Source organism: Hypanus sabinus, chromosome 28 (assembly GCF_030144855.1).
Source record: "Hypanus sabinus isolate sHypSab1 chromosome 28, sHypSab1.hap1, whole genome shotgun sequence".
Lineage (NCBI taxonomy): Eukaryota > Metazoa > Chordata > Chondrichthyes > Myliobatiformes > Dasyatidae > Hypanus > Hypanus sabinus.
This window is the reverse complement of record NC_082733.1, coordinates 44,371,943-44,399,275: the sequence shown is the minus strand read 5'-3', so window position 1 is coordinate 44,399,275 and position 27,333 is coordinate 44,371,943. Positions and strand designations below refer to the sequence as shown.

At 45.2% G+C, this 27,333-nt stretch overlaps 2 protein-coding genes across 3 annotated transcripts in view; one reads left to right on the top strand and one right to left on the bottom strand.

The window, feature by feature from the left end:
• dennd4a (DENN/MADD domain containing 4A) overlaps positions 1-8,073 on the bottom strand; it is a 170,722-nt gene extending 162,649 nt beyond the window's left edge. For both annotated transcript variants that reach the window (XM_059953083.1, XM_059953084.1), the window contains exon 1: positions 7,908-8,073. The gene's annotated coding sequence lies outside the window, so the exon portion shown is untranslated. The remainder of the gene's footprint in view (positions 1-7,907) is intronic.
• An 11,136-nt stretch (positions 8,074-19,209) lies between these two features.
• LOC132382653 (basic proline-rich protein-like) lies at positions 19,210-25,684 on the top strand. The gene is made up of 2 exons (XM_059953081.1): positions 19,210-23,645; positions 23,712-25,684. Exons 1-2 carry the CDS (start codon positions 22,901-22,903, stop codon positions 23,984-23,986), a joined length of 1,020 nt encoding a protein of 339 aa, XP_059809064.1. The 5' UTR covers positions 19,210-22,900; the 3' UTR covers positions 23,987-25,684.
• The last annotated feature ends 1,649 nt before the right edge of the window (positions 25,685-27,333 follow it).

Here is a 27,333-nt window from a genome sequence, read left to right as displayed (position 1 = left end):
TACTTTCCCTTTTCTATTTTCTAATTATGATTTATAATTTATTTTTTTTATTATATTTACTTCGATTTGTACTTCAGGGAGCACGAAGTGCACAATCAAATTATCACTGTAATGACTGTATACTCTAGTATCAGTTGTTTGGTGACAATAAAGTATTGAAATCCACATAACACATCAACTTTTCTGGCCTCATCAGTACACTTACCTCTTCAAAAAACTTAACTACATTAGTCAGACAGAATCTCCCACCAAACAATCATTTCTGACTATTCCTGATCAGTGTTTTCCTTTCCAAATGAAGATCAATTAGGTCTCTCAGAATGCTTCCAATAATTTCCCTGCCATTGATGTAAGACTAACTGGCTTATTGATATCCTTCTACAGTAAAGGTAGTGTAACTGTTGTCCTTCAGTCATCTGGCACCTCACTGCTAGCCAGCAGATTTAAATACTGTTAAGGCCACCATAAGTCTGGAATACATTTCATCAGTCTCTAGGGATGCATCTACCTTTCTGCCCTAGCTATCTAATAACCTTGAAGTTAAATACATGCTCTAGAATTTCACAATCCCAATTGAAATCTCCAACCACAATGGTCTTTCATTCCTAAATCAATATATAACTTTGAACTTTGATATTTATTAAGTCTTTGCCCACGTCCTCTGGTTCATACATTAATAGCTCTGTCCCTAATAGCCCCATTCTTTCCTTGCTCTAATGTGGGAAGATTCTAGACTATCCCTTTGCATAACTATGCTAAACTTTATCTCCAAAGGTCTAGATTCTTCTCCCATTGGAACAGGCTCATTTCCTACTATCCCCAGAAAGACAATAAATTTCCACCCCAGCTAATCCTTTCAGTATGACAACCCCAGTTAACATTAAGAAAATTGAATTCCCCTGACAATTATGGAGACAAAAGAGATGACAAATCTGCAGAGTGGAGCAATACACAAAATGCTGGAGAAGCTCGGTGGACCAAAGAGCATCTATGGAGGAAATGGATAGTCCATTGTCCACTGTGTACTTCCCTCCATGGATGGTGTTTGTCTCACTGAATTCCTCCAGCCTTGCGTTATACAACCCCTTTCTCCCGCCTGCAGGATAATCCCAGCAAAGTAATCACCCTTTCCTTATTTTTAAACTCCATTCATATAACTTCAAATGAAAGTCTTTCTAAGATATCCCCCCCTCGTTACTGTGGTGATGGACAATAATCAAATGTCCCCTCCTCTTTTACACTCCTAAAGTTTCTATCCCCTGAAATGCAGTGTAGCCAGGCCTAGACTTTGAACAATGTGCCAGTGAATGCACTAACATATGGTCACAGCTGATCAAGGCTTCTATTCCTTCTGTTTACCAGTCAAGGTCCTCGCAAGAAACTTAAGCTCTCTAGTCCTCTCACATGAGTCATGTCTTCCTAGTTAGCTGTTGTACCTACATGTGAACTTATGGGACACCAAAAGCTCTTGAACTTTCAGTGTTTAGTACATTAAAATAATTTAAAACCAGACATAGAAGCAGAATTAGGCCATTCAACCAATTGAATCTGCTCCACTTTTTGATCAAGACTGATTTTCCTTCTTAACCCCAACCCCATTTTCCTCCCTTCTCCCTATAACCTTTGACACCCTTCACCTGTACTAATCAAGAACATGTTAACTTTCTCTATAAATATACCTAATGACTTGGCCTCCACAACCATCTGTTCAACAAATTCCACATATTCACCATCCTTTGGCTAATGAAACTCCTCATCTCTAATCTAAAGTTCTTCTATTCTGACACTATACTCTCTGGTCCTAAACTCTCCTACCATCGGAAACCTCCCTCTCTATGCCTTCTCTAATTAGGCCTTTCAATATTTGAAATGAGATTCCCCCCTCATTCTTCTCCAGTCCAGAGTCATCAAACATCTCTCATATGTTAACCCTTTAATTCTTGGGATCAGTATATAATGTTAGAAACATAGAAAACCTACAGCACAATACAGGCCCTACAGCCCACAAAGAAGGGCCGAACATGTCCCTACCTTAGAAATTACTAGGGTTACCCATAGCCCTCTATTTTTCTAAGTTCCATGTACGTATCCAAAAGTCTCTTAAAAGAACCTCTGCATAAAAAAACTTACCCCTGACATCTCCTGAACACCTTAAACCTGTGCCCTCTTGTGGCAGCCATTTCAGCACTGGGAAAAAGTCCCTGACTATCCACACAATCAATGCCTCTCATCATCTTGTACACCTCTATCAGGTCACCTCTTATCCTCCGTCACTCCAAGGAGAAAAGGCTGAGTTCACTCAATCTACTCTCATAAGGAACGCTCCCCAATCCAGGGCAATGTTTTCACTCTTCCTCTCGCAAAATGGATGGCCCCACATGGCCTCAATCTTCCATCTTTCTGCTTCCTCATTTAACTCATCTACAACTCTTTGTATTCTCTCTGTGGGTTCATTACTGTTTATGTCAACAACTGGGATACAATACACTCACCCCCCTTCATTGAAGTCATATTTTGCTTTAGCCCCAACAATCCCACTGCAACCTCTATTTATACTTTGCTGTGCTGAAACCTTACCAATCCACTATCCTTGTTAATAATATTGCCCCAATACCAGAAGCCTTAATATTGGGCTGTAAACATTTTGCCTGGCATTGTATGCCTTTCAGAAACCTAAACACATAATATTCAGCGTCCCTCTCCCCCATTCACAGACATATTCAAACAACTTGTCAAACCCAGCATCCCTCACATAAAACTTATATGATGATTAGCTACGCGTTTCTAAGAGGGTTACGATTTCTTTAATAAAGGCAGGTGTTAGGCTAATTGAGCTAAAGTGCCATCCTTTCTTGAATACAAGAACTCTATTTAACGTTTTCCAATCCACCAACTCTACAAAGACTTGCTTTAAAACCCAAAGAGTTCAAGGGAGTTTTCTGCCTTTGGTTCCATTCATTCAAATGTAAAGAGCCTGTATACCATTAATGGCAAGAGCCTTGCCAGCATTGACGAGCAGAGGGATGTCGGGATCCAAGTTTATAGCTCCCTGAAAGTGGCTGCACACAGATGTAAAGAAGGCACATGACATGTTTGCCTTTATTAATCAAGTTGAAGACTTGGGATGCTGCAGCTTTAACGTACTCCAGTTAGGTTGCATCTGGAGTGTTGCTTTCAGCTCTGGCCACCCTATTTTAGGAAGCATGTCGATTCTTTGAAGGGGGTGCAGAAGCTGCTACCTCTGGATTACTGGCTATGTGCTAAAAGGAGAGGTTGGACAAAGTTGGGTTATTTTCTCTGGGGTAATGGAGGCTGAAGGGAGATCTGATATAGGTTTAGAAGAAGCACAGATAACAGTAGTATCTTTTCCTAGGATAAAAATGTCAGATACCATAGAACATGTGTTTAAAGTGAGGAGATAAAGTTAAAAGGACATTTGTGGGGCCATTTTTTTCCTTTCACTACACAGAGCATGGGTGCCTGGGATGTGCTGCCTGATGCTGGCAAAGGCAAATACAATGGGGACATCGCAGAGCTCAGTCACATGAAGGGAAGGTGTAAGAAATGAAACTGTATAGATAAAGAGATTAGTTTAGTTGGACATTTGATTACCAATTTAACTATTTTGGCACAACACTGTGGGCCAAGGGCCTGTTTCTGTGCTGTACTGGGTCCAGGTTTTATTTGCCTTACACTATATAACGATAAGTCAGACAGTCAGCTCACCCATGCCAAAGTGCCCAGCTGAGCCTGTAGCATTTGACTATGTCTGACCGAAATCCCTCCTCTCTATGCACCTGTCCAAATGTCTTCCATTGCGTAATGATTGCTTTAAGTTTCTCTCATACCTGCCCCTTTAACTATTTTTGAGGTACTTTAGTATGTTGCACAATGAACACAATAGTTAATCAAAGTTCACTATGTTAAAAAAAAGACTGCTAGGGAAGGAAATGCTCATGTAGTTATCCTTGTCATATCTGTCCTTTGGCCCAAACCTTCTGCTGATCAAATCACACAGCCATGAAAACAAGTAACACGGGTCACTGGCCTTAATAAACAAAGTCAACCTTCCTGAAATGAAGTCTTATTCACTGCAAAATGTCCAAAAGTACTTTCTTACTAACTTGGAATGAGAATTTCAAGTTAGTAAAAGACCTTCGAGCATGGATATACCACATTGTGATCAATAAGGATCTATTCAAAGCTTATATTATTGGATGAAAGAAAAATGGGGGTACATGAGAGGGACGGGTGAGATTGATCTAAGGATAGGTAAAAGGGTCAGCATAACATTGTGGGTTGAAGGGTCTGTACTGTGTTGTACCATTCTATGTTTCTATTTCAGATCAGGAAAAATCTGTTTCTAGAATGAAGTTACAGGGTTAAGAGAGTATTAGACTGTTGCAAATAGAGGCACTGCCTGACTCTGGTGATGTGAGGAGCTCTCCGTCCATGCCACATGGACTTATCTACAGCAGCTCCTGTTTCCTCACTCACCTTGTTGCAACAGGAGGTTAACTGGCCAATGTAAATTATCCCTCATAATTGGGAGGTAGGAAGTACAAGATGGAATAGATTACTGGAAATAAAGTGGGGAACTGGATTGATTGAATTATACCAAGAACTCACAGAAACTCAATGAACTCCAACTGGCTGCCCTATGCCAGAAGTAAATATGCAAATATAAAGAAGCAAACTGAACTGGTTTGTTTTAACAAAGCAAGAGAAGGCTGAACATCTTTGTATTTAACTTTGTGTCATTTAGACTGATCCAAAAAAAAAATTAGAGCTGCTGAGTAACTCTCTGAGCTACGTCTGACTTTGCAATAAAGTTGTAGTCCATGCAGTGTCACATCCAAACAGCCCTGGGTCTAAACCAGTGCTGTTAGTTTTGCAACAAGCGTTAAGCTGCAACCAATTTTTAATACAGCTTCCCTGCTGTCACAAACATAAGAGATGCTGCAGATGCTGGAACTCCAAAGCAAGATACAAGATGCTAGAGGAACTCAGCACCCTCGCAAGGGAACAAACAGTCGATGTTTCAGGCCAAGACCCTTCATCAGATCCTGATTCAGCACCTTGTGTGTGTTTTCCTACTGGCAACTAGCTATGCAAATAGGTCAAGGCTGTTGATTCTGCAGACATGAAGTGATTTCTAAACCTTTGGGGATATCTCAGCAAACCTCATGCTTAATTAGAATTTGTAACTTAAAAACAGCTCCACAATCACATGATGGGAATAGGGAGATTTCCACAGCTCATGTAAGTTTGGCTAGAATTACTGAATGTTTTCTCAAATGATAGAGCAGTACAGACACAGATCAGGTAAATCACTCCACCTAGAAACCAATCACAAAGCCGTGCAGCGAATGAAACACCTGCACCTCTGGCACTCCGCCAACAACGCTGCTTACATTGGGGAACAGAAACTAAATTAGCCACTCTGTGGGGAAGCACTGCCATACTGGTAGTGTCTTAGGAAATACGCTGTTTACGAATAGAGAGGTGTATAACTGATCAACAACAGTGAAAGCTCAGTTCAATTCACAGCTTGTTACAGATCACCAATACAGAACTTCAAGCTAACGCTTCAGCCAGTTCCAAACTTCGCATTTGTGGTTGCAACCATGTGGCTGCGAAGTTTATTCAGGAAAGTATTTTAAAATGTTTAATTCGTCTTAAGTGATAAGATTCTAGAATCCAACATGTCAGCAACATTCAGATATCTTGCCCAATTACCTTAAACACACTACATAGCTCCAAAACTGTTATGACATATAAATTTCAAGTTTTTCCACACAGAAGCACTTCCCACGTGATGAGATCACTTATGAAAAGTCCCTATTGCCAAGTGCATACAGAAATGACAGTAATAATTCTCGAGTCCTGACTCTCATCTAAATCCCACACATTCATGTATAGAACAAGTGTCACCATTGAAAATTGATCAGTCATTTCAGTCAATACATATTCTCATATTATCTTCACATTTTGCTAAAGAATGGCTGAAATCCCCTATACATGACACATACCAAAAAGTTTGGCAATCACTTCTTCACATAAAATTGAAATTACTATTTAAGACCATAGACTGTAATACATATACTGTAATTGATTTACTTATTTATGTATTATTTTTTCTTCTTCTATATTATATATTGTATTGAGCTGCTGCTGCCGCCAAGTTAACAAATTTCACAACACGTGCTGATGATAATAAACCTGATTCTGAGATATAGGAGCAGAGTTAAGCCATTCTGCTCATCGAGTTTGCTCTGCTATTCTATCATGGCTTATTTATTATCCTTCCAAACCCCATTCTCTTTGTGTCATCAGCAAACTTACTAATCCACCCTTCTACTTCTTCATCCAGGTCATTTATAATAATCTCAAAGAGGACAGGTCTCAGAACTGATCCCTGTAGAACACCACTTGTTACCAACTTCCATACAGAATATGAACCACCTACAACCACCCTTTGCTTTCTGTGAACAAGCCAATTCTGGATCCACAAGGCAATGTCTCCTTGGATCTCATGCCTCCTTACTTTTTGAATGAGCCTCACAACCATATCAAATGCTTTACTGAAATCCATATACACACTACATCCACTGCTCTACCTTCATCAATGTGTTTTGTTACAATAACAAATTATACAAATCCAGTATTTGTCTAGCACCTAGCCCTAACACTGCTTAGCATGTTCAAATGACCCTGTTCCCTACCCACAACAGGGACACACACATCCAACCACAGGCTCTGCCAACTTACCGCCCACCCCCAGTAGGGCTCCAGTGCCGACTCCCCCCTCTCCTGATAGGGACCCAGAGTCGACCCCTCCTTCCGGAAGGACCCCAGTACCGATCCCCTTCCCGGTAGGACCCCGGTGCCGACCCTTCCCCCTCCCGGTAGGACCCCGGTGCCGACCCTTGCCCCTCCCGGTAGGACCCCGGTGCCGACCCCTCCCCCTCCCGGTAGGACCCCGGTGCCGACCCTTCCCCCTCCCGGTAGACCCCGGTGCCGACCCTTGCCCCTCCCGGTAGGACCCCGGTGCCTCCCCCTCCCCCTCCCGGTAGGACCCCGGTGCCTCCCCCTCCCCCTCCCGGTAGGACCCCGGTGCCGACCCTTGCCCCTCCCGGTAGGACCCCGGTGCCTCCCCCTCCCGGTAGGACCCCGGTGCCGACCCTTGCCCCTCCCGGTAGGACCCCGGTGCCGACCCCTCCCCCTCCCGGTAGGACCCCGGTGCCGACCCTTCCCCCTCCCGGTAGACCCCGGTGCCGACCCTTGCCCCTCCCGGTAGGACCCCGGTGCCTCCCCCTCCCCCTCCCGGTAGGACCCCGGTGCCTCCCCCTCCCCCTCCCGGTAGGACCCCGGTGCCGACCCTTGCCCCTCCCGGTAGGACCCCGGTGCCTCCCCCTCCCGGTAGGACCCCGGTGCCGACCCTTGCCCCTCCCGGTAGGACCCCAGTGCCTCCCCCTCCCCCTCGGACCCCGGTGCCGACCCTTGCCCCTCCCGGTAGGACCCCGGTGCCGACCCTTGCCCCTCCCGGTAGGACCCCGGTGCCGACCCTTGCCCCTCCCGGTAGGACCCCGGTTCCGACCCTTGCCCCTCCCGGTAGGACCCCGGTGCCGACCCTTGCCCCTCCCGGTAGGACCCCGGTGCCGACCCTTGCCCCTCCCGGTAGGACCCCGGTGCCGACCCTTGCCCCTCCCGGTAGGACCCCGGTGCCGACCCTTGCCCCTCCCGGTAGGACCCCGGTGCCGACCCTTGCCCCTCCCGGTAGGACCCCGGTGCCGACCCTTCCCGTTATCCCCGGGAATTGGCTGTTTGGGATCTGCACGGCTGCGCATGCGCTATGACAGGAGTGCCGGCTGCGATCCGCTCGCCGGTGACCGTACACCACTCACCGCTCCAGGGGACACCGACCCCCGCGCCCTTCGCCAGACTACGGCCAACTATATAAAGGCCCACGGCAGCAACTTTCATTCATTATCGGTGACGGCCGCAGACGGTGATCCCGCGCCTGCCCTTCGCTCCTCGCCGGCAGCCATCTTGGTTGTGAAGGCAACGCGCTGCGGCCGTCCCGCTATCTGGCCCCGCCCCCCTCCGGAACCGGCCGCTGCCGCGCGGTCCTAGCGCCGACCGCAGTCACTACACAACACAAAATCAATAAATAATGCAGGAGAAAAGAGTAACAAGGCAGTGTTGATGGGTCAAGACCAATATTCAAAGTCAGATGATCTTTTGGCGCCATTCCTTTGTCAAGCCATCGTGTCACTGTGAATATTTTTCCCAGTCCCTTGGAGTGGCACGATTATTTCACATTTCCATATTGCAGGAATGCTCCCGTCCCTGTCCCAGGTCGACGATCCCCCAGCAGTTTGAATTTTCAGGGCCATTCCGACCTCGTGGCCACGGGAGACAGACAAGTGGGTCACAGTCGGGAGGGGGAACGGAATGGTCAGGTACTAGCGAGTACCCTAGTGGCTGTACCCCTTGTCAATAAGTACAACTGTTGGAGTATTGTTGGGGGGAGGAGAACAGCCTTCCTGGGGAAAGCAGCAGCGGCCGTGCTTCTGGTTTAGAGTCTGGCCCTGTGGCTCAGAAGGGCAGGGAAAGGAAGAGGCAGACAGCAGAGATAGGGGATTCTATAGTTAGGGTGTCAGAAAGGCGATTCTGTGCACGCAGGGAAGAAACTCGGATGGTAATTTGCCTCCCAGGTGCCAGGGTCCGGGATGTTTCAGAGCGCGTCCAAGATATCCTGCAGTGGGAAGGAGAACAGCCAGAGGTCGTGGTACATATTGGTACCAATGACATAGGTAGGAAAAGGGAAGATGTCCTGAAAGCAGACTACAGGGAGTTAGGAAGGAAGTTGAGAAGCAGAACCACAAAGGTAGTAATCTCGGGATTACTGCCTGTGCCACGCAACAGTGAGAATAGGAATAGAATGAGGTGGAGGATAAATGCGTGGCTGAGGGATTGCAGCAGGGGGCAGGGATTCAGGTTTCTGGATCATTGGGACCTCTTTTGGGGCAGGTGTGACCTGTACGTGTTGCACTTGAATCCCAGGGGGACAAATATCCTGGCGGGGAGATTTGCTAAGGCTACTGGGGAGAGTTTAAACTAGAATTGTCGGAGGGTGGGAATCAAACTGAAGAGACTGGGGAAGAGGCGGCTGGCTCACTGTGGTGAACTATGTGCCTGTCTGGACACGCCCCCTTCTGACTGCTCCTGTGGCTCCTCCCACAGGCCCCTGTATGAAGGTGATCGAGGTCTGATCCTCTGCCTCAGTCTCCAGGATGTAATACGATGGTCACTCACTGCTGGTTCCTTCTTCCAGTCAATAAAAGCCGATATCTCGCCTTACGTCACAGAATGAGTTATTGATGGTGCATCACTCACAAATAGAGAAAGCTTGGAGACAGTGTGAGAGGGAGGATAGGAAGGTGATAGAGAAGGGTCGTGCTCACACTGAAGGTTTGTGATGTGTCTATTTTAATGCAAGGAGTGTTGTGAATAAAGCGGATGAGCTTAGAGCATGGATCAGTACTTGGAGATGTGATGTGTTGGCCATTACAGACACTTGGATGGCTCGGGGACAGGAATGGTTACTTCAAGTGCCCGGTTTTGGATGTTTCAGAAAGGACAGGGAGGGAGGCAAAAGAGGTAGGGGCCTGGCACTGTTGAGCAGAGATAGTGTCACGGCTGCAGAAAAGGTGGACATCATGCAGGGATTGTCTACGGAGTCTCTGTGGGTGGAGGTCAGGAACAGGAAGGGGTCAATAACTTTACTGGGTGTTTTTATAGGCCGCCCAATAGTAACAGGGACATCTAGTGGTAGGTAGGGAAACAGATTCTGGAAAGGTGTAATCATAACAGCGTTGTTGTGATGGGAGATTTTAATTTCCCAAATATCAATTGGCATCTCCCTAGAGCAAGGGGTTTAGATGGGGTGGAGCTTATTAGATGTGTTCAGGAAAGGTTTCTTGACACAATATGTAGATAAGCCTACAAGAGGAGACTGTACTTGATTTGGTATTAGGAAATTAAACTGTGGGAGAGCATTTTGGAGATAGTGATCGTAATTCTATCTCCTTAACAATAGCATTGGAGAGATAGGAACAGACAAGTTAGAAGAGTGTTTAATTGGAGTAAGGGGAATTATGGGGCTATCAGGCAGGAAGCTGGAAGCTTAAATTGGGAACAGATGTTCTCAGGGAAAAGTACGGAAGAAATGTGACAAATTTTCAGGGGAAATTTGTGTGGAGTTCTGCATAGGTACATTCCAATGAGACAGGGAAGTTATGGTAGGGTACAGGAGCTGTGGTGTACAAAGGTTGTAATAAATCTAGTCAAGAAGAAAAGAAAAGCTTACAAAAGGTTCAGAGAGCTAGGTAACGTTAGAGATCTAGAAGATTATAAGGCTAATAGGAAGGAGCTTAAGAAGGAAATTAGGAGAGCCAGAACGGGCCATGAGAAGGTCTTGGCAGGCAGAATTAAGGAAAACCCCAAGGCAGTCTACAAGTATGTGAAGAGCAAGAGGATAAGACGTGAAAGAATAGGACCTATCAAGTGGGAAAGTGTGGATGGAACTGGAGGAAATAGCAGAGGTACTTAATGAATACTTTACTTCAGTATTCACTATGGAAAAGGATCTTGGTGATCATAGTGATGACTTGCAGCAGACTGAAAAGCTTGAGCATGTAGATATTAAGGAGGAGGATGTGCTGGAGCTTTTGGAAAGCATCAAGTTGGATAAGTCGCCGGGACCAGATGAGATGTACCCCAGGCTACTGTGGGAGGTGAGGGAGGAGATTGGTGAGCCTCTGGCGATGATCTTTGCATCATCATTGGGGACGGGAGAGGTTCCGGAGGATTGGAGGGTTGCGGATGTTGTTCCTTTATTCAAGAAAGGGAATAGAGATAGCCCAGGAAATTATAGACCAGTGAGTCTTACCTCAGTGGTTGGTAAATTGATGGAAAAGATCCTAAGAGGTAGGATTTATGAACATTTGGAGAGGAATAATATGATTAGGAATAGTCAGCATGGCTTTGTCACAGGCAGGTCGTACCTTATGAGCCTGAATGAATTTTTTGAGAATGTGACTAAACACTTTCTTAATAAGCCTTGCATGGGGTACCTTATCAAATGCCTTGCTGAAATCCATATACACTACATCTACTGCTCTTCCATCATCAAAGTAAGCAGGTATGGGATCCAAGGGGATATTGCTTTGTGGATCCAGAATTGGCTTGCCCACAGAAGGCAAAGAGTGGTTGTAGAGGGGTCATATTCTGCATGGAGGCCGGTGACTAGTGGTGTGCCTCAGGGATCTGTTCTGGGACCCTTATTCTTTGTGACTTTTATAAATGACCTGGATGAGCAAGTGGAGGGATGGGTTCGTAAGTTTGCTGATGCCACAAAGGTTAGAGGTGTTTTGGATAGTGTGGAGGGCTGTCAGAGGTTATAACGGGACATTGATAGGATGCAAAACTGAGCTGAGAAGTGGCAGATGGAGTTAAACCCAGATAAGTTTGAGATGGTTCATTTTGGTAGGTCAAATATGATAGCAGAATATAGTATTAATGGTAAGACTCTAGGCAGTGTGGAGGATCAGAGGGATCTTGGGGTCCGAGTCCATAAGACACTCGAAGTACCTGCGCAGGTTGACTCTGTGGTTAAGAAGGCGTATGGTGTATTGGCCTTCATCAATTGTGGAATTGAATTTAGGAGCTGAGAGATAATGTTGCAGCTATATAGGACCCTGGCCAGACCCCACTTGGAGTACTGTGCTCAGTTCTGGTCGCCTCACTACAGGAAGGATGTGGAAGCCATAGAAAGGGTGCAGAGGAGATTTACAAGGATGTTGCCTGGATTGGGGAGCATGCCTTATGACAGGGGTTCCCAACCTGGGGTGCGACAAAGAGTGACTTGTGTCCTTGAGTGACGAGTCACGAGTCATCACTCAGCCAGCTGCCAGTGTGCCTTGAGGAGTGGTAGTAACGTTTGTCCCAAGGACACTCCAATTCATCACATTAGTGAGGTATGTCAAAGATGGTGCTGTGAAGGAAGATTTCCTGTTTTGTAAAGATCTGAAAACAAACACAACTGCAAAGGATGTGATGCAGCTGGTGAAAGACTTCTTTGCCAAACATGATTTAGATATCAAAGTCATTGGTTTTGTGTGTACTGATGGGGCACCTGCAATGTTTGGTAATAAATCTGGCTTTTCTTCATGATGAAAAAGGAGATTCCAGACTTGCAAGTTACCCATTGTTTTCTTGATCGACATGCTTTGGCATTAAAAACATCGCCTCCAAATTTGAAGGAAGGCCTTGATACTTGTGTGAAGATCATCAACTGGATTGGGGGCGTGCTTTGAACCATTGCATCTTCGAATCATTTTGTGAGGGAAGTGAGCATTCAGTTTTGCTTTTCCACACAGAAGTCCATTAGTTGTCATGAGGACAAGCTTTAACCTGCTTCTTTGAGCTGCGGGAAGAAATCAAAGTTTTTCTGGAGGAGCGTGAATGTGATCTGGTTGGGGCAATGGAATCACAAGAATTCACCCAAATGCTGGCTTAATCAAGTGATATTTTCACTTGTATGAATGACCTGAGTGTTTCTCTTCAAGGAAAAGGGATAAAAATATTGAAGGCTTGTGAAAAGTTGAATGCCTTCAAAGAAAAGTTACATCTTTGGTGTTGAAGGATGGAAAGAGGCAGTCTCTCAAATTTTTCTTCACTAGAAGAGATGGTTGATGATGCTGGATCCATAACTCCTACTGTGCGTGAAGAAATTGTGGCTCATTTGGAAGTGCTGTCAGAATCGTTTGATGGATATTTTGCTGCTGGAGACCTGAAGATTTCAGAAGAATGGATCATGAATCCATATTCCTACAATTTGGAGAAAATGTCAGATGATGAAGGGCTGAAGGAAGATCTTATTGATTTGCGGACAAATCGAACTCTTGAAATGCAATTTGAAACCAAGACTTTGGAGGAGGTTTGGTGTGCAGCACTGGATATGTTCCCAAGGCTTGGTGGAAAAGCACTCCGTGTCCTCACTCCATTTGCAACAACATACTTGTGTGAATCTGGATTCAGTTCTCTTTTGTCAATCAAGACAAAATCTAAGAATCGCCTGGATCCACAGGCAGACCTGCAGATCGCAGTCAGCAAGGAAGTTCCACGTTTTGACCAAATCATGAATGAGAAGCAGCAGCAAAGGAGTCATTGAATTTTATGTTCACAATTGGGATTGATTTTACTGTTTACAATTTTTTCTGAATAAATTAGAATCTAATTGCTCAATTTATATTTGCATTTTATGCACTGTTAAAAGCTTTTTTTTAAGTTCGACTTGTTCATCCGTAGTATTGTATGTGGTTCAAAAATTAGAAATTAGACTTCTTCATCTTCAAGTGTGATATTACATTCGTAGGGGGTGTGAACATTAATCAAACATTTCCTAGGGGTGTGGGGCATAGAAAAGGTTGGGAACCACTGCCTTATGAGAATAGGTTGAGTGAACTTGGCCTTTTCTCCTTGGAGCAACAGAGGATAGGAGGTGACCTGATAGAGGTGTACAAGATGATGAGGCATTGATCGTGTGGATAAGTCAGAGGCTTATTTCCTACGGCTGAAATGGTTGCCACAAGAGGACACAGGTTTAAGGTGCTGGGGAACAGGTACAGAGATGTCAGGGGTAAGCTTTTTACTCAGAGAGTGGTGAGTGGGTGGAATGGGCTGCTGACAAAGATGGTGGAGGCAGATACGGTAGGGTCTTTTAAGAGACTTTTGGATACGTACATGGAGCTTAGAAAAATAGAGGGCTATAGGTAAGCCTAGTAATTTCTAATGTAGGGACATGTTCGGCACAACTTTGTGCGCTGAACGGCCTGTATTGTGCTGTAAGTTTTTCTATGTTTCTTCCCAAACTTACGGTAGCTTCCACATCAGAGCATTAGCCAAGATATTTCACAATCTGGAGTCTGTTTTCCAGTAAAGCAAATTGACATACATCGGAATCAGGTGTATTATCACTGAAATATGTTGTGAAATGTGTTGTTTTGCGGAGAACGACACAAAAATTACTTACACTACAATAAGAATATATAAAAATAAATATATAGTGCAAACAGAGAGCAAAGTAATGAAGTTGTGTCCATGGACTGTTCATGTACTACCCCTCCCTCAGTACTGCCCCCCAACAGTATAACTCTCCCTCAATACATCCTCCCCCCGCCACAGTGTGACTCTCCCTCACTACCACCCCTCCCACATGCTACATTCTCTCAGTGTTATCTCACTGACTGGACCACGCTCCCTCTGTCAGCTGCAACCCTTCAGTCATAAACAGGGACAGTCAGTTACTGAGCTCAGGTCTCAGATATCCGGCTGACACGATAACCATCTGTCTTGGATGCAAGACCATGGTGACATGACGTAAACGAAAGCCAGAAAACAATTCTGGTACAATATTTTGAGCCCTTGAATGGATTTCCAGCCAGCTTTCTATTTTATCAGAGATATCCTCAGTGTCCGTATGTGCGCAGATATACCACACTTAACCACAGAGTCGGTGGTCGGGGAAATCCAACAGACTCAACGGAATGGCCAATAGGGAAACTCCTTTAGTTTTGTTCTTTAAATGTTGTCCCAAATAAGCAGCTGCCCTGATTAACCGATGGCCCAATTAGCCGGAACCAGTGTAATTGTTATTCACGTGTACATTGAAACACACAGTGAAATGCATCATTTGCGTTTAACAACCAGCATAATTTTGAATATGCAGGTGGCAATCCCCACGTGTACCCAACTGGCAGACCACAGTTTGTGCAGCTTCAGAGCTGTGTGTCAGGCATGTCTGTAAGCAGCACTGGGGCCCCACAGGGGACCGCATTGTCTCCCTTCCTGTTTACCCTGTGTGCCACTGACTGTAGATATGCAAAAATTCTCTGGTGATTCAGCTATGGTTGGGTGTGTAAAGGGAGGATGGAAGGATGAATACAGGGCCCTGATGGAAGACTTTGTCAAATGGTGCAAGCTGAATCATCTGCAGCTCAACATCTGTAAGACGAGGAGATGGTGATGGACTTTAGGAAGACTAAACCTGCACTGCACTATTGATTGTGAGGATGTGGATGTGGTGAGGTCCTACATATAACTGGGGGTGAACCTGGATGACAGACTTGAGTGGAGAACCAACACAGAGGCTGTGTACAAGAAGGGCCAGAGTTGCCTCTACTTCCCGAGGAGACTGAGGTCCTTTGGAGTATGCAGGCCTCTCCTTTACATGTTCTACCTGTCTGTTGTTGCCAGTAACAATTTTCTATGCCGTGATGTGCTGGGGCAATGGCATCAACATGGGTGATGCCAATAGGCTCAATAAACTGATTAGAAAGGCTGGCTCTGTTATAGGAGTCAAACTGGACACACCGGAGGCTGTGGTAGAACAAAGGACCCTCCAGAAAATCCTGGCAATTCTGGACAACATTTCTCACCCTCTGCATGCCACCTTGGCTGAATGGAGGAGGACTTTTAGTAATGGACTGAGCCAACTGTGCTGCTCCCAAGAGCACTGTGAGGTCATTCTTACCCTCGGCCATTAGGCTCTATAATGAGATGGGGAATGGAAGACGCATCCCCCCAACCCCACGGTTAGGCTGTTTGAGGCTGCTTACTTCTCTTCTAATATTTGCATATCTGTGCACTTGTAATTTCCTCTGGGATCAATAAAGTATCTATCTATCTATTAAACCAACACCTCAGGATTTTCAACACCTCTGTTCAATCTCCCACCATTGTCTACTCTATTGCTCCCCAGCCTTCCCTGGGAGCAAATATCCTTCATTCTGGAACCATTCTGGTGACTTTCCTGTCATCTTGAGCAATTTAACATCCTTTTTAAAAGAAAAAATATTTATTTATTTATTTTTTACACAATCTGTCTTCTTTTGCACATCGATTGTCTATTGATCTTTATGTACAGTTTTTCATAAATTTGATTGCATTTCTTTACTTGTCCTGTAAATGCCTGCAAGAAAATGAATCTCAAGGCAGTGTACAACACAAACATACTTCAATAATAAATTTGACTTTGACTGGAAAAGGACACAATACTGTCAATGCCTCCTTACCAGAACATCGTAAAAGTTCTCCTGGTTGATGTACTGTGTCTCTGCATACATTTCCCGGGAACCCATAGGCATCAGAATAACTTTGTCGCTCAAATCTGTCTCAGGAGATTTTTCTCTAATATGCTTCTGGGTTTCACTGTTCTTGCACCCCCCCCCCCCCCCACAGAACTGTTGCCTTTGGATTACAGTATATCAGCTTTGTATCTATCACTTTGCATTTCTTGTCAATTTCACTTGCCCCTCCACCAACCAGCAAGAGGACTTGGTGTAACTGCGCCATCACCTGAAGTAGAGTGTATCACTATTACAGCGCCAGCGACTGGGATTCGATTCCCGCTGCTGCCGTAGGAGTTTGTACGTTCTCTCTGTGACTGTGTGGGTTTCTCCAGGTGCCCCAGTTTCCTCCCACACTCCAAAGACGTACATGTCAGTAGGTTAATTGGTCACGTGTAGCTGGGCAGTGTGTGGGCCAGGAGGGCCTGTTACCCTGTTGTATCTTTGACTTTTAAAAAGTACATTGAGGTTGTGTCCTGCACACTCAAACTCAAATCCTTAACACTATCGAGACAAGTAGTGGTCTCAGCAATGACCCATGGGGAACCCCACTCTTTATATTTCTTTAACCTATAAAACTGTTCACCACAGCCATTTCTTGTCCAAAGCCATTCCATTATTCACATTGCCACCAACAATTTCAGTTGATGAGTTCAGTTTTGTTGTCAACTCTACAACACAACTTAGGTTGTCTCCACGAGCTATGGACTCACTTTCAAGGACTCTTCATCTCATAAACACTTGATGCTGGAAATCCAAATCAAGTCACACAAAATGCTGGAGGAACTCAGCATGTCAGGCAGCATCTATGGAGATGAATAAACAGTCAACATCTCTTCAGCAACTTCTCTCAGGAGTCTGGGATTTAGTCCACCTGGTCCGGGTGAGTTATCCACCTTAAAATCTTTGAACTTGCCCAGCCCCTTTTCCTTTGAAATAACAATGGCACTCCTCCTGCTCCCTGACACTCAGGGACCTCTGGCACACTGTTAGTGTCTACCACAGTGAGGACTGATGTAGTCATTAAGGTCATCTGCCATTTCTTTGTCCCCCATTACTACCTCACCAGCAAAATTTTCCAGTGGCCCAATATCAACTCTCACCTCCCTTTTACTCCTTATATAACTAAAAACATTTAGTATCCTGCTTTATATTATTGGCTTGATTACCCTCATATCTTGTCTTTTCCCTTCTTGAGGATTTATTAGTTGCCCTTTGTTGGATTTTAAAAGCTTTCCAATCAACCAACTTCCCACTCACTTTTGCCACCTATATGCCTTTTCCTTGGCTTTTATGCAGTCCTTCCCTTCCCTTGTCAGCCATGATTGCCTACCCCTGCCATCTGAGAACAACTTCTGTGACATATCTATCCTGCGCCTTGTGAACTATTCCCAGAAACTTCAGCCACCTCTGCTCTGCCATCATCCCCGCCAGTATCCTCTTCTAATCCACCTGGGTAAGCTTCTCTATCATGCCTCTGTAATTTCCATTCGTCCATTGTGATATTAATACATGTGAGTTAAGTTTCTCCCTCTCAAATTGTAGTATGAATTCAGTCATGTTATGATCACTGCCTCCTAAGGGTTCCTTGACATTAAGCTCTCTAATAAGATCTGGGTTATTACACAATGCCCAGTCTAAGATGGCCTTTCCTCGAGTAGGCTCAAGCACAGGCTGCTCTCAAAAGCCATCTCATAGGTATTCAACAAACTCCCTCTATTGCGATCTGACACCAATTTTCTCAATCCCCTTGCGTATTTAAGTCCCCCAATACATTACCCTTATTACGTGCCTTTTCCAGCTCCTTTTGCAATCTCAACCCCACATCTTGTCTACTATTTGGAGGCCTATATATGATTCCCATAATGTTTTTTGACCCTTGCAGTTTCTTAACTCCACCCACAGAGATTCAACATTCCTTGACCGTACATCATCTCTCTCTAAAGATGCAATTCCATCTCTTACCAAGTAGATGCTTCATCCAGATGAGCTCAACACCTTTTATGCATGCTTTGAAAGGCAGAGTAAAACTACACCTGTGTGAATCCCTGCAGCAGCTGGTAACCCTGTAACCTCTGACCTGGAGACCAACGTCAAAACACTTTTCTTAAGGGCGAACCCTTGCAAGGTGCCAAGACCTGATGATGCACCTGGTAGGGCACTAGAGACCTGTGCCAACCAACTGGCGTGAGTGTTCAAGGACAGCTTCAATCTCTCACTGCTGTAGTTGCTTCTGAAGGGTGACAGTCATACCAGTGCCCAGGAAGAGCAGGGTGAGCCACCTCAGTGACTATCATCCAGTTGCACTCGCATTCACTGTGATGAATTGTCTTCACAGGTTGGTCATGGCTAGAATGAACTCCTCCTACAGCAAGGACCTGGACCTGCAAAAGGTCCACGGAGGACACAATCTTCCTGATTCTGCACTCAGGCTTGGACCACCTACACAACAGCAATACCCAAGTCATTTAGTGATTACAGCTCATCAGTCAACACCTTTTATACCCTCAGTGTTAATCAACCTGGGCCCCTGTACCTCCCTCTGCAACTGGGTCATCGATTTCCTCACTGGCAGACCAGTCTGTGCAGATCGAAAATAACATCTCCTCCTTGGTGACAATTAACACAGGCACATCTCAAGGATGCATGCTTAGCGCACTGCTCTACTCTCTCTAACCCTGTGACCGTGTGGCTCGGCACAGCTCAAAAACCACTGATAAATTTGCTGATGAATCAGAATCAGGTTTATTATCACCGGCATGTGACGTGAAATTTGTTAACTTAGCAGCAGCAGTTCAATGCAATACATAATCTAGCAGAGAGAAAAAAATAATAAATAAACAAGAAAACCAATTATGTATATATTGAATAGATTATTTTAAAATGTGCAAAAACAGAAATACTGTATATTTTAAAAAGTGAGATAGTGTCCAAAGTTTCAATGTCCATTTAGGAATCTGATGGCAGAGGGGAAGAAGCTGTTCCTGACTCGCTGAGTGTGTGCCTTCAGGCTCCTGTATCTCCTACCTGATGGTAACAGTGAGAAAAGGGCATGCCCTGGGGGCTGCCTTTCTGAGACACCACTTCCTAAAGATGTCCTGGGTACTTTGTAGGCTAGTACCCAAGATGGAGGTGACTAGATTTACAACCTTCTGCAGCTTCTTTCAGTCCTGTGCAGTAGCCCCTCCATACCAGACAGTGATGTAGCCTGTCAGAATGCTCTCCACGGTGCAGCTATAGAAGCTTTTGAGCATATTTGTTGACATGCCAAATCTCTTCAAGCTCCAATACAACTGTTGTTGGCTGAATTTCAGATGGTGACGAGGAGGTGGACAGGACTGAGACTGATCAGCTGGCTGAGTGATGCCACAGCCCCAACCTGGCACTCAGGACCAAGGAATTGATTGTGGGCCTCAGGAATGGGAAGTTGGGAGAACACACACCAGTCCTTATCGAGGGATCAGCAGTGGGAAGGGTGAGTAGTTTCCATTTCCTGGGTATAAGCATTTCAGAGCGTCTGTCCTGGGCCCAACTGTCACAACCACAGATCCGGCAGTGCAGTAAATGTGGTAATTGCGCTTGTGAATTTGCATGTGTCAGGTAATTATTATTTAATTGTGATTGTATTTAACTCCATTCTTGTCGTTATAGTGTTTGTCGAGACCTGGACAGAGCATGGCAACACTTCACTGCTGTTTTGTATTCGACCTTCCCTGAACTGTTGGACTTCCAAATCAATTGACTGAAGACTAGTGGTATTCCTTTCATCTTTAGATGTTCTTCTCAGCGGCAGCGTAGGCTTCGTTTTCCTTTGAGAGTTTTAGTTAACGGCCCTGTTTGGCCTAGCGTTTGTTGTTTATTTTCCCTTTAACACTGTCCGTATTAAAGTCTGTGAACTATCAATCTGTTTCAGTGTCTCTCACTCCACACTCGGGCCATATCCGAACCGTAGTGACACCAACATATTGATGCAATAATGAGGAAGACATGTCAGTGGCTGTACATCCTAAGACTCTGAGGAGATTTGGTATGCCACTAAAGACTCTAGCCAGGTTCTAAAGATGTCATGTGGAGAGAATTCAAACTGGTTGCATCAGCATTTGGTAGAGCACCAGTCATCCAACTCCATCATTGGCACCAGCCTTCCCACCACCAAGCACACCTTCAAATGGCGATGCCGCAAACACATGGTATTCATCATCAAGGCCCCCTCCACCCACTAAACACCCTCTTCTCTTTACTACCATCAGAGGGGAGGGACAGGAGCCTAAAGACACATATTCAATGTTTTAGGAACAGCTTCTTCCCCTCTGTCATCAGATTACTGAATGGACAATGAACCTATGAACACCACTTCACTATTTTTGCACTACTTATTTAGTTTGTATATTTCGCTTAACAGGGACACATCGGGACCAGTATGTTTTGGCCCAATTAAGCAGCTGCCCCAATTAGCCAAAGTTTCATGGAAATAGATAAAAAAGTACGAAAAAGACAAACTGAGTAACAAATTATGTATTTAAATGAAATACAGAACAAGTTAGGACACTCCCGATAGTACTACAATACTATAAAATTGTATATTAGCTTGTAATGGCTACTGACAGAGGAATTCAGTGAGTGTATGCTTGCATAGCAGTCAATTGGTGAGCTACCCATTAAAGCAGCGAGGTTTAACGCTTTCCCCAATAACCAACAATTTAATTTCAACAGCCCAGCCATATTTGAACACAACACTGTTATGTGATATACTACCTTCTTTGAACCTGATAGCGTTGCATGTTTTTATCAAAGGGAACCATCCAGCAGAACACAGTAATAAAAGGCCTGTTTCACTGGCATTGCAGATATAATCTGCACAACATTTTTTGAAGCAAGTTGGTAATTTCCATGTTTCTGCACTTTCTCATGTGTGCTTTCTTGAATTTAATGTGGTGCCAACACTTCCATTGAGACACCTTTCACATCTTCATGGCCCATCTCCTTAGCCAGCTCCTCCGACTTGTTTTTTACATTGGTCCACTGACACACACACACACACACACACATCTCGTCCAGTTACAGTGGAAAACCATCGATTAACAGCCTCTTCAACATCCAGATCCTTACCTTCGTGCTTTTGTTTTTGGGGTGTTTCTGTTGTCCCTTAAGCCAAGCCCATTTTTCTCGCAGGGTACATCAGGATGATCTTTATCAACTACAGCTCGGCATTCAATACCATCATCCCCTCAAAATTAATCAATAGGCTTCAAGACCTCGGCCTCACAACTTCCTTGTGCAACTGGATCCTGGATTTCCTCACTTGTAGACCCCAGTCAGTTCAGATTGGCAACAGCATCTCCCACACAATCTTCACCTGCACAGGTTCACTGCAGGGCTGTGTGCTTAGTCCCCTGCTCTGCTCACTTTACACTTATGACTGTGAGGCTAAGCACAGCTCTAATTCCATATTCAAGTTTGCTGATGACACCATTGTCGGAGGCTGAATCAAAAGCGGTGATGAATCTACATATGGGAGGGAGAATGAAAATCTGGCTGAGAGGTGCCACACCAACAACATCTTATTCAGTGTCAGCAAGACCAAGGCTGATTGTTGATCCAGGAGGAGGAAACCGGAGGCCCAAGAGCCACACACACAAAATGCTAGTGGAACGCAGCAGGCCAGGCAGCATCTATAGGAAGAAGCACTGTCGACGTTTTGGGCCGAGACCCTTCGTCAGGATCAGAATCAGGCAACACACACAAAATGCTGGTGGAACACAGCAGGCCAGGCAGCATCTATAGGGAGAAGAACTGTTGATGTTTCAGGCTGAGACCCTTCGTCAGAACTAACTGAAAGAAAAGGTAGTAAGAGATTTGAAAGTAGGAGGGGGAGGTGGAAATCCGAAATGTTAGGAGAAGACCGGAGGGGGTGGAGTGAAGCTAAGAGCTGGAAATGTGATTGGCAAAAGGGATACAGAGCTGGAGAAGGGTAAGAATCATGGGACGGGAGGCCGAGGGAGAAAGAAAGGGGGAAGGGAGCACCAGAGGGAGATGGAGAACAGGCAGAGAGAGAACAAAAAGGGGAAGGGGAAAATAAATAAATCAGGGATTGGTTAAGAAGGGGAGAAGGGGCACTAACGGAAGTTAGAGAAGTCAATGTTCATGCCATCAGGTTGGAGGCTACCCAGACAGAATATAAGGTGTTGTTCCTCCAACCCGAGTGTGGCTTCATCTTGACAGTGGAGGAGGCCATGGTTAGATATATCAGAATGGGAATGGGACATGGAATTAAAATGCGTGGCCACTGGGAGATCCTGCTTTCTCTGGTGGACAGAGTGTAGGTGTTCAGTGAAACGGTCTCCCAGTCTGGGAGCCTATGAGCCAGTTCTCATTGCGGGAATGAGAGGTGGAGAGGGTCAGCAACTTTAAATTCTTAAGTGTTATTATTTCAGAGGACCTGTCCTGGGCTCAGCATGTAAATGCAATTACAAAGGAAGCACGACAGCACCTCGACTTAGTTGGGAATTTGCAGAGATTTGGCATGATCTCCGAAACTTTGACAAAGTTCTATAGATGTGTGGTGGAGACTGGCTGCATTCCAGCCTGGTGTGGAAACATCAAAGCCCCTGAACAGAAAACCCTACAAAAGGTATATCCAAAAAGTAGTGGATACGGCCCAGTCCATCACAGGTAAAGCCCTCCCCACCACTGAGCACATCTACATGAAACACTGTTGCAGGAAAGCAGCCTCCAACGTCAGGACCCCAACCAAGCAGGCCTTGCTGCCATCAAGAAGGTACAGGAGCCTCATGATTCACACCACCAGGTTCAGGAACAGTTATTACCCTCAACCACCAGGTTCAGGAACAGTTCTTATTCCTCAACCACCAGGTCCCACACCACCAGGTTCAGGAACAGTTCTTACCCCTCAACCATCAGGTCTCACACCACCAGGTTCAGGAACAGTTATTACCCCTCAACCACCAGGTCCCACACCACCAGGTTCAGGAACAGTTCTTACCCCTCAACCACCAGGTCCCACACCACCAGGTTCAGGAACAGTTCTTACCCCTCAACCATCAGGTCCCACACCACCAGGTTCAGGAACAGTTCTTACCCCTCAACCATCAGGTCCCACACAACCAGGTTCAGGAACAGTTCTTACCCCTCAACCACCAGGGTCAGGAATAGTTCTTACCCCTCAACCATCAGGTCCCACACCACCAGGTTCAGGAACAGTTATTACCCCTCAACCATCAGGTCCCACACCACCAGGTTCAGGAACAGTTCTTACCCCTCAATCACCAGGTCCCACACCACCATGTTCAGGAACAGTTATTACCCTCAACCACCAGGTTCAGGAACAGTTCTTACCCCTCAACCACCAGGTTCAGGAAGTTATTACCCCTCAATCACCAGGTCCCACACCATCAGGTTCAGGAATAGTTATTACCCCTCAACCACCAGGTTCAGGAACAGTTCTTACCCCTCAACCACCAGGTTCAGGAACAGTTCTTACCCCTCAACCACCAGGTTCAGGAACAGTTCTTACCCCTCAATCACCAGGTCCCACACCACCATGTTCAGGAACAGTTATTACCCTCAACCACCAGGTTCAGGAACAGTTCTTACCCCTCAACCATCAGGCTCTTGTCTTCTCACTCTGGTTGGACAGTCCTTCATTGATTCTGTTATGGTTATTATTCTATAGATTTATTGAGTATGCCCACAAGGAAATGCATCCCAGGGTTGCACATGGTGGCACATACAGTATGTACTTTCATAATACATTTACTTTGAACTTTTAGTTTATCTTGCTGATGCTTCAAGCTTGCGATTGTAGATTTCAGCTTTCCAGTTATCTCTAACAGCTGATGATGAGTGCTGTTAGGGGGATAGCTTTTAATTTGGTCAGGTAGGGAAATACTTTTTCAGCTCATGTCAAATCTTCTTGTGGCAAAGGTCTCAAAAAATGTTTAAGGTCAAAATAAAAAGAAAGATCAAAAATCATTGCTTTTTTGAATTGGCGCTGTCAGCCCAAAAGGATAAGGTAATACAGGCACATGCAACTGTTCACTCTGAGCACAGACACGCGACTGAACGTCTCCTGTCCTAATTAAACAGCAGTGTCCCAAATAAATGAAGACGATTTTCTCAATTTGTTTTTGTTCTTCAAGAATATGCGTGTTATATTTATGTGTGCTGTATATACGGTGTGTATATTTCTTACTGTAATTTATAGTATATGTGATATATTGCACTGTACTGATGCCACAAAACAACATATTTCGCTCAGTGGCCACTTTATTAGGTTTAGGAGAGGAAATTGTTGTGGTCCTGCTGTGTTCAGAGATGCTCTTCTACACACCACCGTTGTAATGCGTGGTTATTTGAGTTCCTGTCACTTTCCTGTCTGCTTGTGCTGGTCTGCCCATTCTCCTGTGACCTCTCTCTTTAACAAGGTGCCTTCACTTACAGAACTGCCGCTCAGTGGAATTTTTTTTTTGTTTTCACACCGTTCTTTGTAAACTGATATGCGTAAAAATCCCAGAATGTCAGCAGTTTCTGAGATACTCAAACCACCCCATCTGGCACCAACAATCATTCCAGAATCAAAGTCACTTTGATCACGTTCCTTCCCCTCTCTGATGTCTGGTCTGAACAACAACTGAGCCTCTTGACACTGAGTTGCTGCCACGTGATTGGCTGTTGAGATATTTGCATTACGAGCTGGTGTCCGGGTGTACCTAATAACGAGGCACCGAGTGTACTTTAGGCATCACGCAGAACTGCTGATACAACACACAAAGATCTGATATAATAAACCTGATTCTGATTCAATGCTGGTATGACTTAGACTCAAATTTACAATCAAATCAAGACCAGAAAACAAAGGCACGGAAAGAAAGACTGGATTAAGGAAATAAGATGGAGAAAGAAAAGAGTGAGAATTCTTTTTATGTAAATAATTTGTTATTCAACTTTTCAACACACATTAAGGTCTGAATTAGTATCAAGATGCAAAACCCTGCTAATTTTCATGCCAGAGAAAGGACTTGCTTCTGGTGTTCTTATTCAAAAGTAAATTTATTATCAAATTAGTGACCCCTCGAATTGAGGAGTTGTCCCATCAGTGGAGAGTGCCTGTGTGCGACTTTGTGTAATGTGGGGAGACTGACGCACGGACAGCCACACATGGTCCTTGACGGATCAAGGTCAGGTCCAATGGCTTGGACTGAGGACCCTTTACCACTGCCGGTGTGATGTGTCATTATCCTCCGCCAGCTCCACTGTTGAGGTCTTGGTTGGTTCACTCTTTGAGTGGAACTTCCCCCTTGACCTTCCTGCTCTGGGTGACCCTGCCAGGAGCTAAACTCCAGGGGGCTTTGAGTTGAACTTCCCCCTTGACCTTCCTGCTCTGGGTGACCCTGCCAGGAGATAAACTCCAGGGGGCTTTGCCCTCAGGAGTTCAGAAACCCACAAGCATCTCCACCACGACAAGGTGATGATCCTCGTTGAAGTATTGTCATAGAGTGTGCAGTATATGTCATCATATAGCACCTGGAGATTCATTTCCTTGCAGGCATTCACAGGACAGGTAAGGGAATACAACAGACTGCATGAAGAACTACACATAGACAAAAAGCCAATGTGCAAATAAAATAATACTGAGAACACGAGCTGTAAGGAGCCCTTAGCAGTGAGTCTGTAGGTCAATAAATCAGCTGGCTGAATCTTTGCTTCAACGGCAAGTCTCTTGTTCGCAAAGGTTTTGGTGGAGCAGCACTCTGCGAACACAAACTTTTGATTTACATTTCCAATTCCAGGACAATTCCTGTGAAATTTACAGAGAATGCAGTCAGTTGCACTGTTATTTCTATGCTATTGACAATAATGAAAGGCTGTTACATACAGTTTTGAAATTTCATTTTAAATTTCATTAAAACTAGTATTTCAAATCCAGCCAGGTGTCATAAAAAACACAAGAGATGTTAACCTTTAAAACAAGAACCTTTCTCTTCACCAATTCAAACACAGTAAACAATAAATAATTTAAAAACCAAACATAAAGTGAATGAATTGCAAACAGAAGAGATTCTGCAGATGCTGCTAATCCAGAGGAACACACACAAAATGCTAGAGGAACTCAGCAGGTCAGGCAGCATCTATGGAGAGGAATAAACAGCTGAAGTTTTGGGCTAAGACCCTTCATTGGGACAGCAAGCCTGAAACATCGACTGTTCACTCATTTCCATAGATGCTGACTGACCTGCTGAGTTCCTCCAACATTTTGTGTGTGTTACTACAGACTCCCTGCATCTGCAGAATCTCGTTAACCCTAATCAGCCACAGCAAATAATCATTCAATTGTGTGGCAGGAGATGCAGGAGGGAATGGAATCAAAGCGGTGGAGGGAGGGAATGGAATCAAAGCGGTGGAGGGAGGGGATGGGATTGATGGATTTGGACTGAGAACTGGTGCAAACTACCTGTTTCATTCATTACCCTTCATTAATTCTGGAGCAACACTTTCCAACATTACCTTTGGTATTCATCATACAAACCCATACTACCTTATAAGACAGTGCTGTTTCATCTTGTGCACTGAACTTTCTTTCTTTACTTATCTTTGAGTCTTGTCCAGTTTTCGGGCCTGCCACCTGTGATTGCTTGTTGCAAGAGACTATTAAACGGTTTCTGTTACAATAAAAAGTATTTTTAATCTCGCCATGGCCGTGTGCCTGCACTGCACTCTCTCTCCGCTCTGCACTGCTACCTTGTACGGCGCTGATGCATTAATCTGGTGAAATGATCCGGGCCGAGCCCCTTCATTAGGGCTGAGACGGTCCTCGCCCCCACAGTTGCTGCTTGACCTGCTGCACTTTGTGTGTGTCGTGCATGAATGTGGGACACCGTCCGTAACGGCTCCGGCTACATCGGTGACAGCTTCCAAAGCCGCCGGCAGGCGTTGCCCCCACATCGCTGTGGTTGCGGTGAGCAGAGGACCCGGGGAAGCGATCAGGAGCCAGACCGAAGAGGGCGAACCCTGTACTGGGGTTGGGGTCGGGCTCCGGGCGTCAGCCAGCCGCTGCAGTTACCCCTCCGTGCCGCCTCCTCCCGGGGGGCGCTGCAGCCCGGCGGGATAATGATTGACA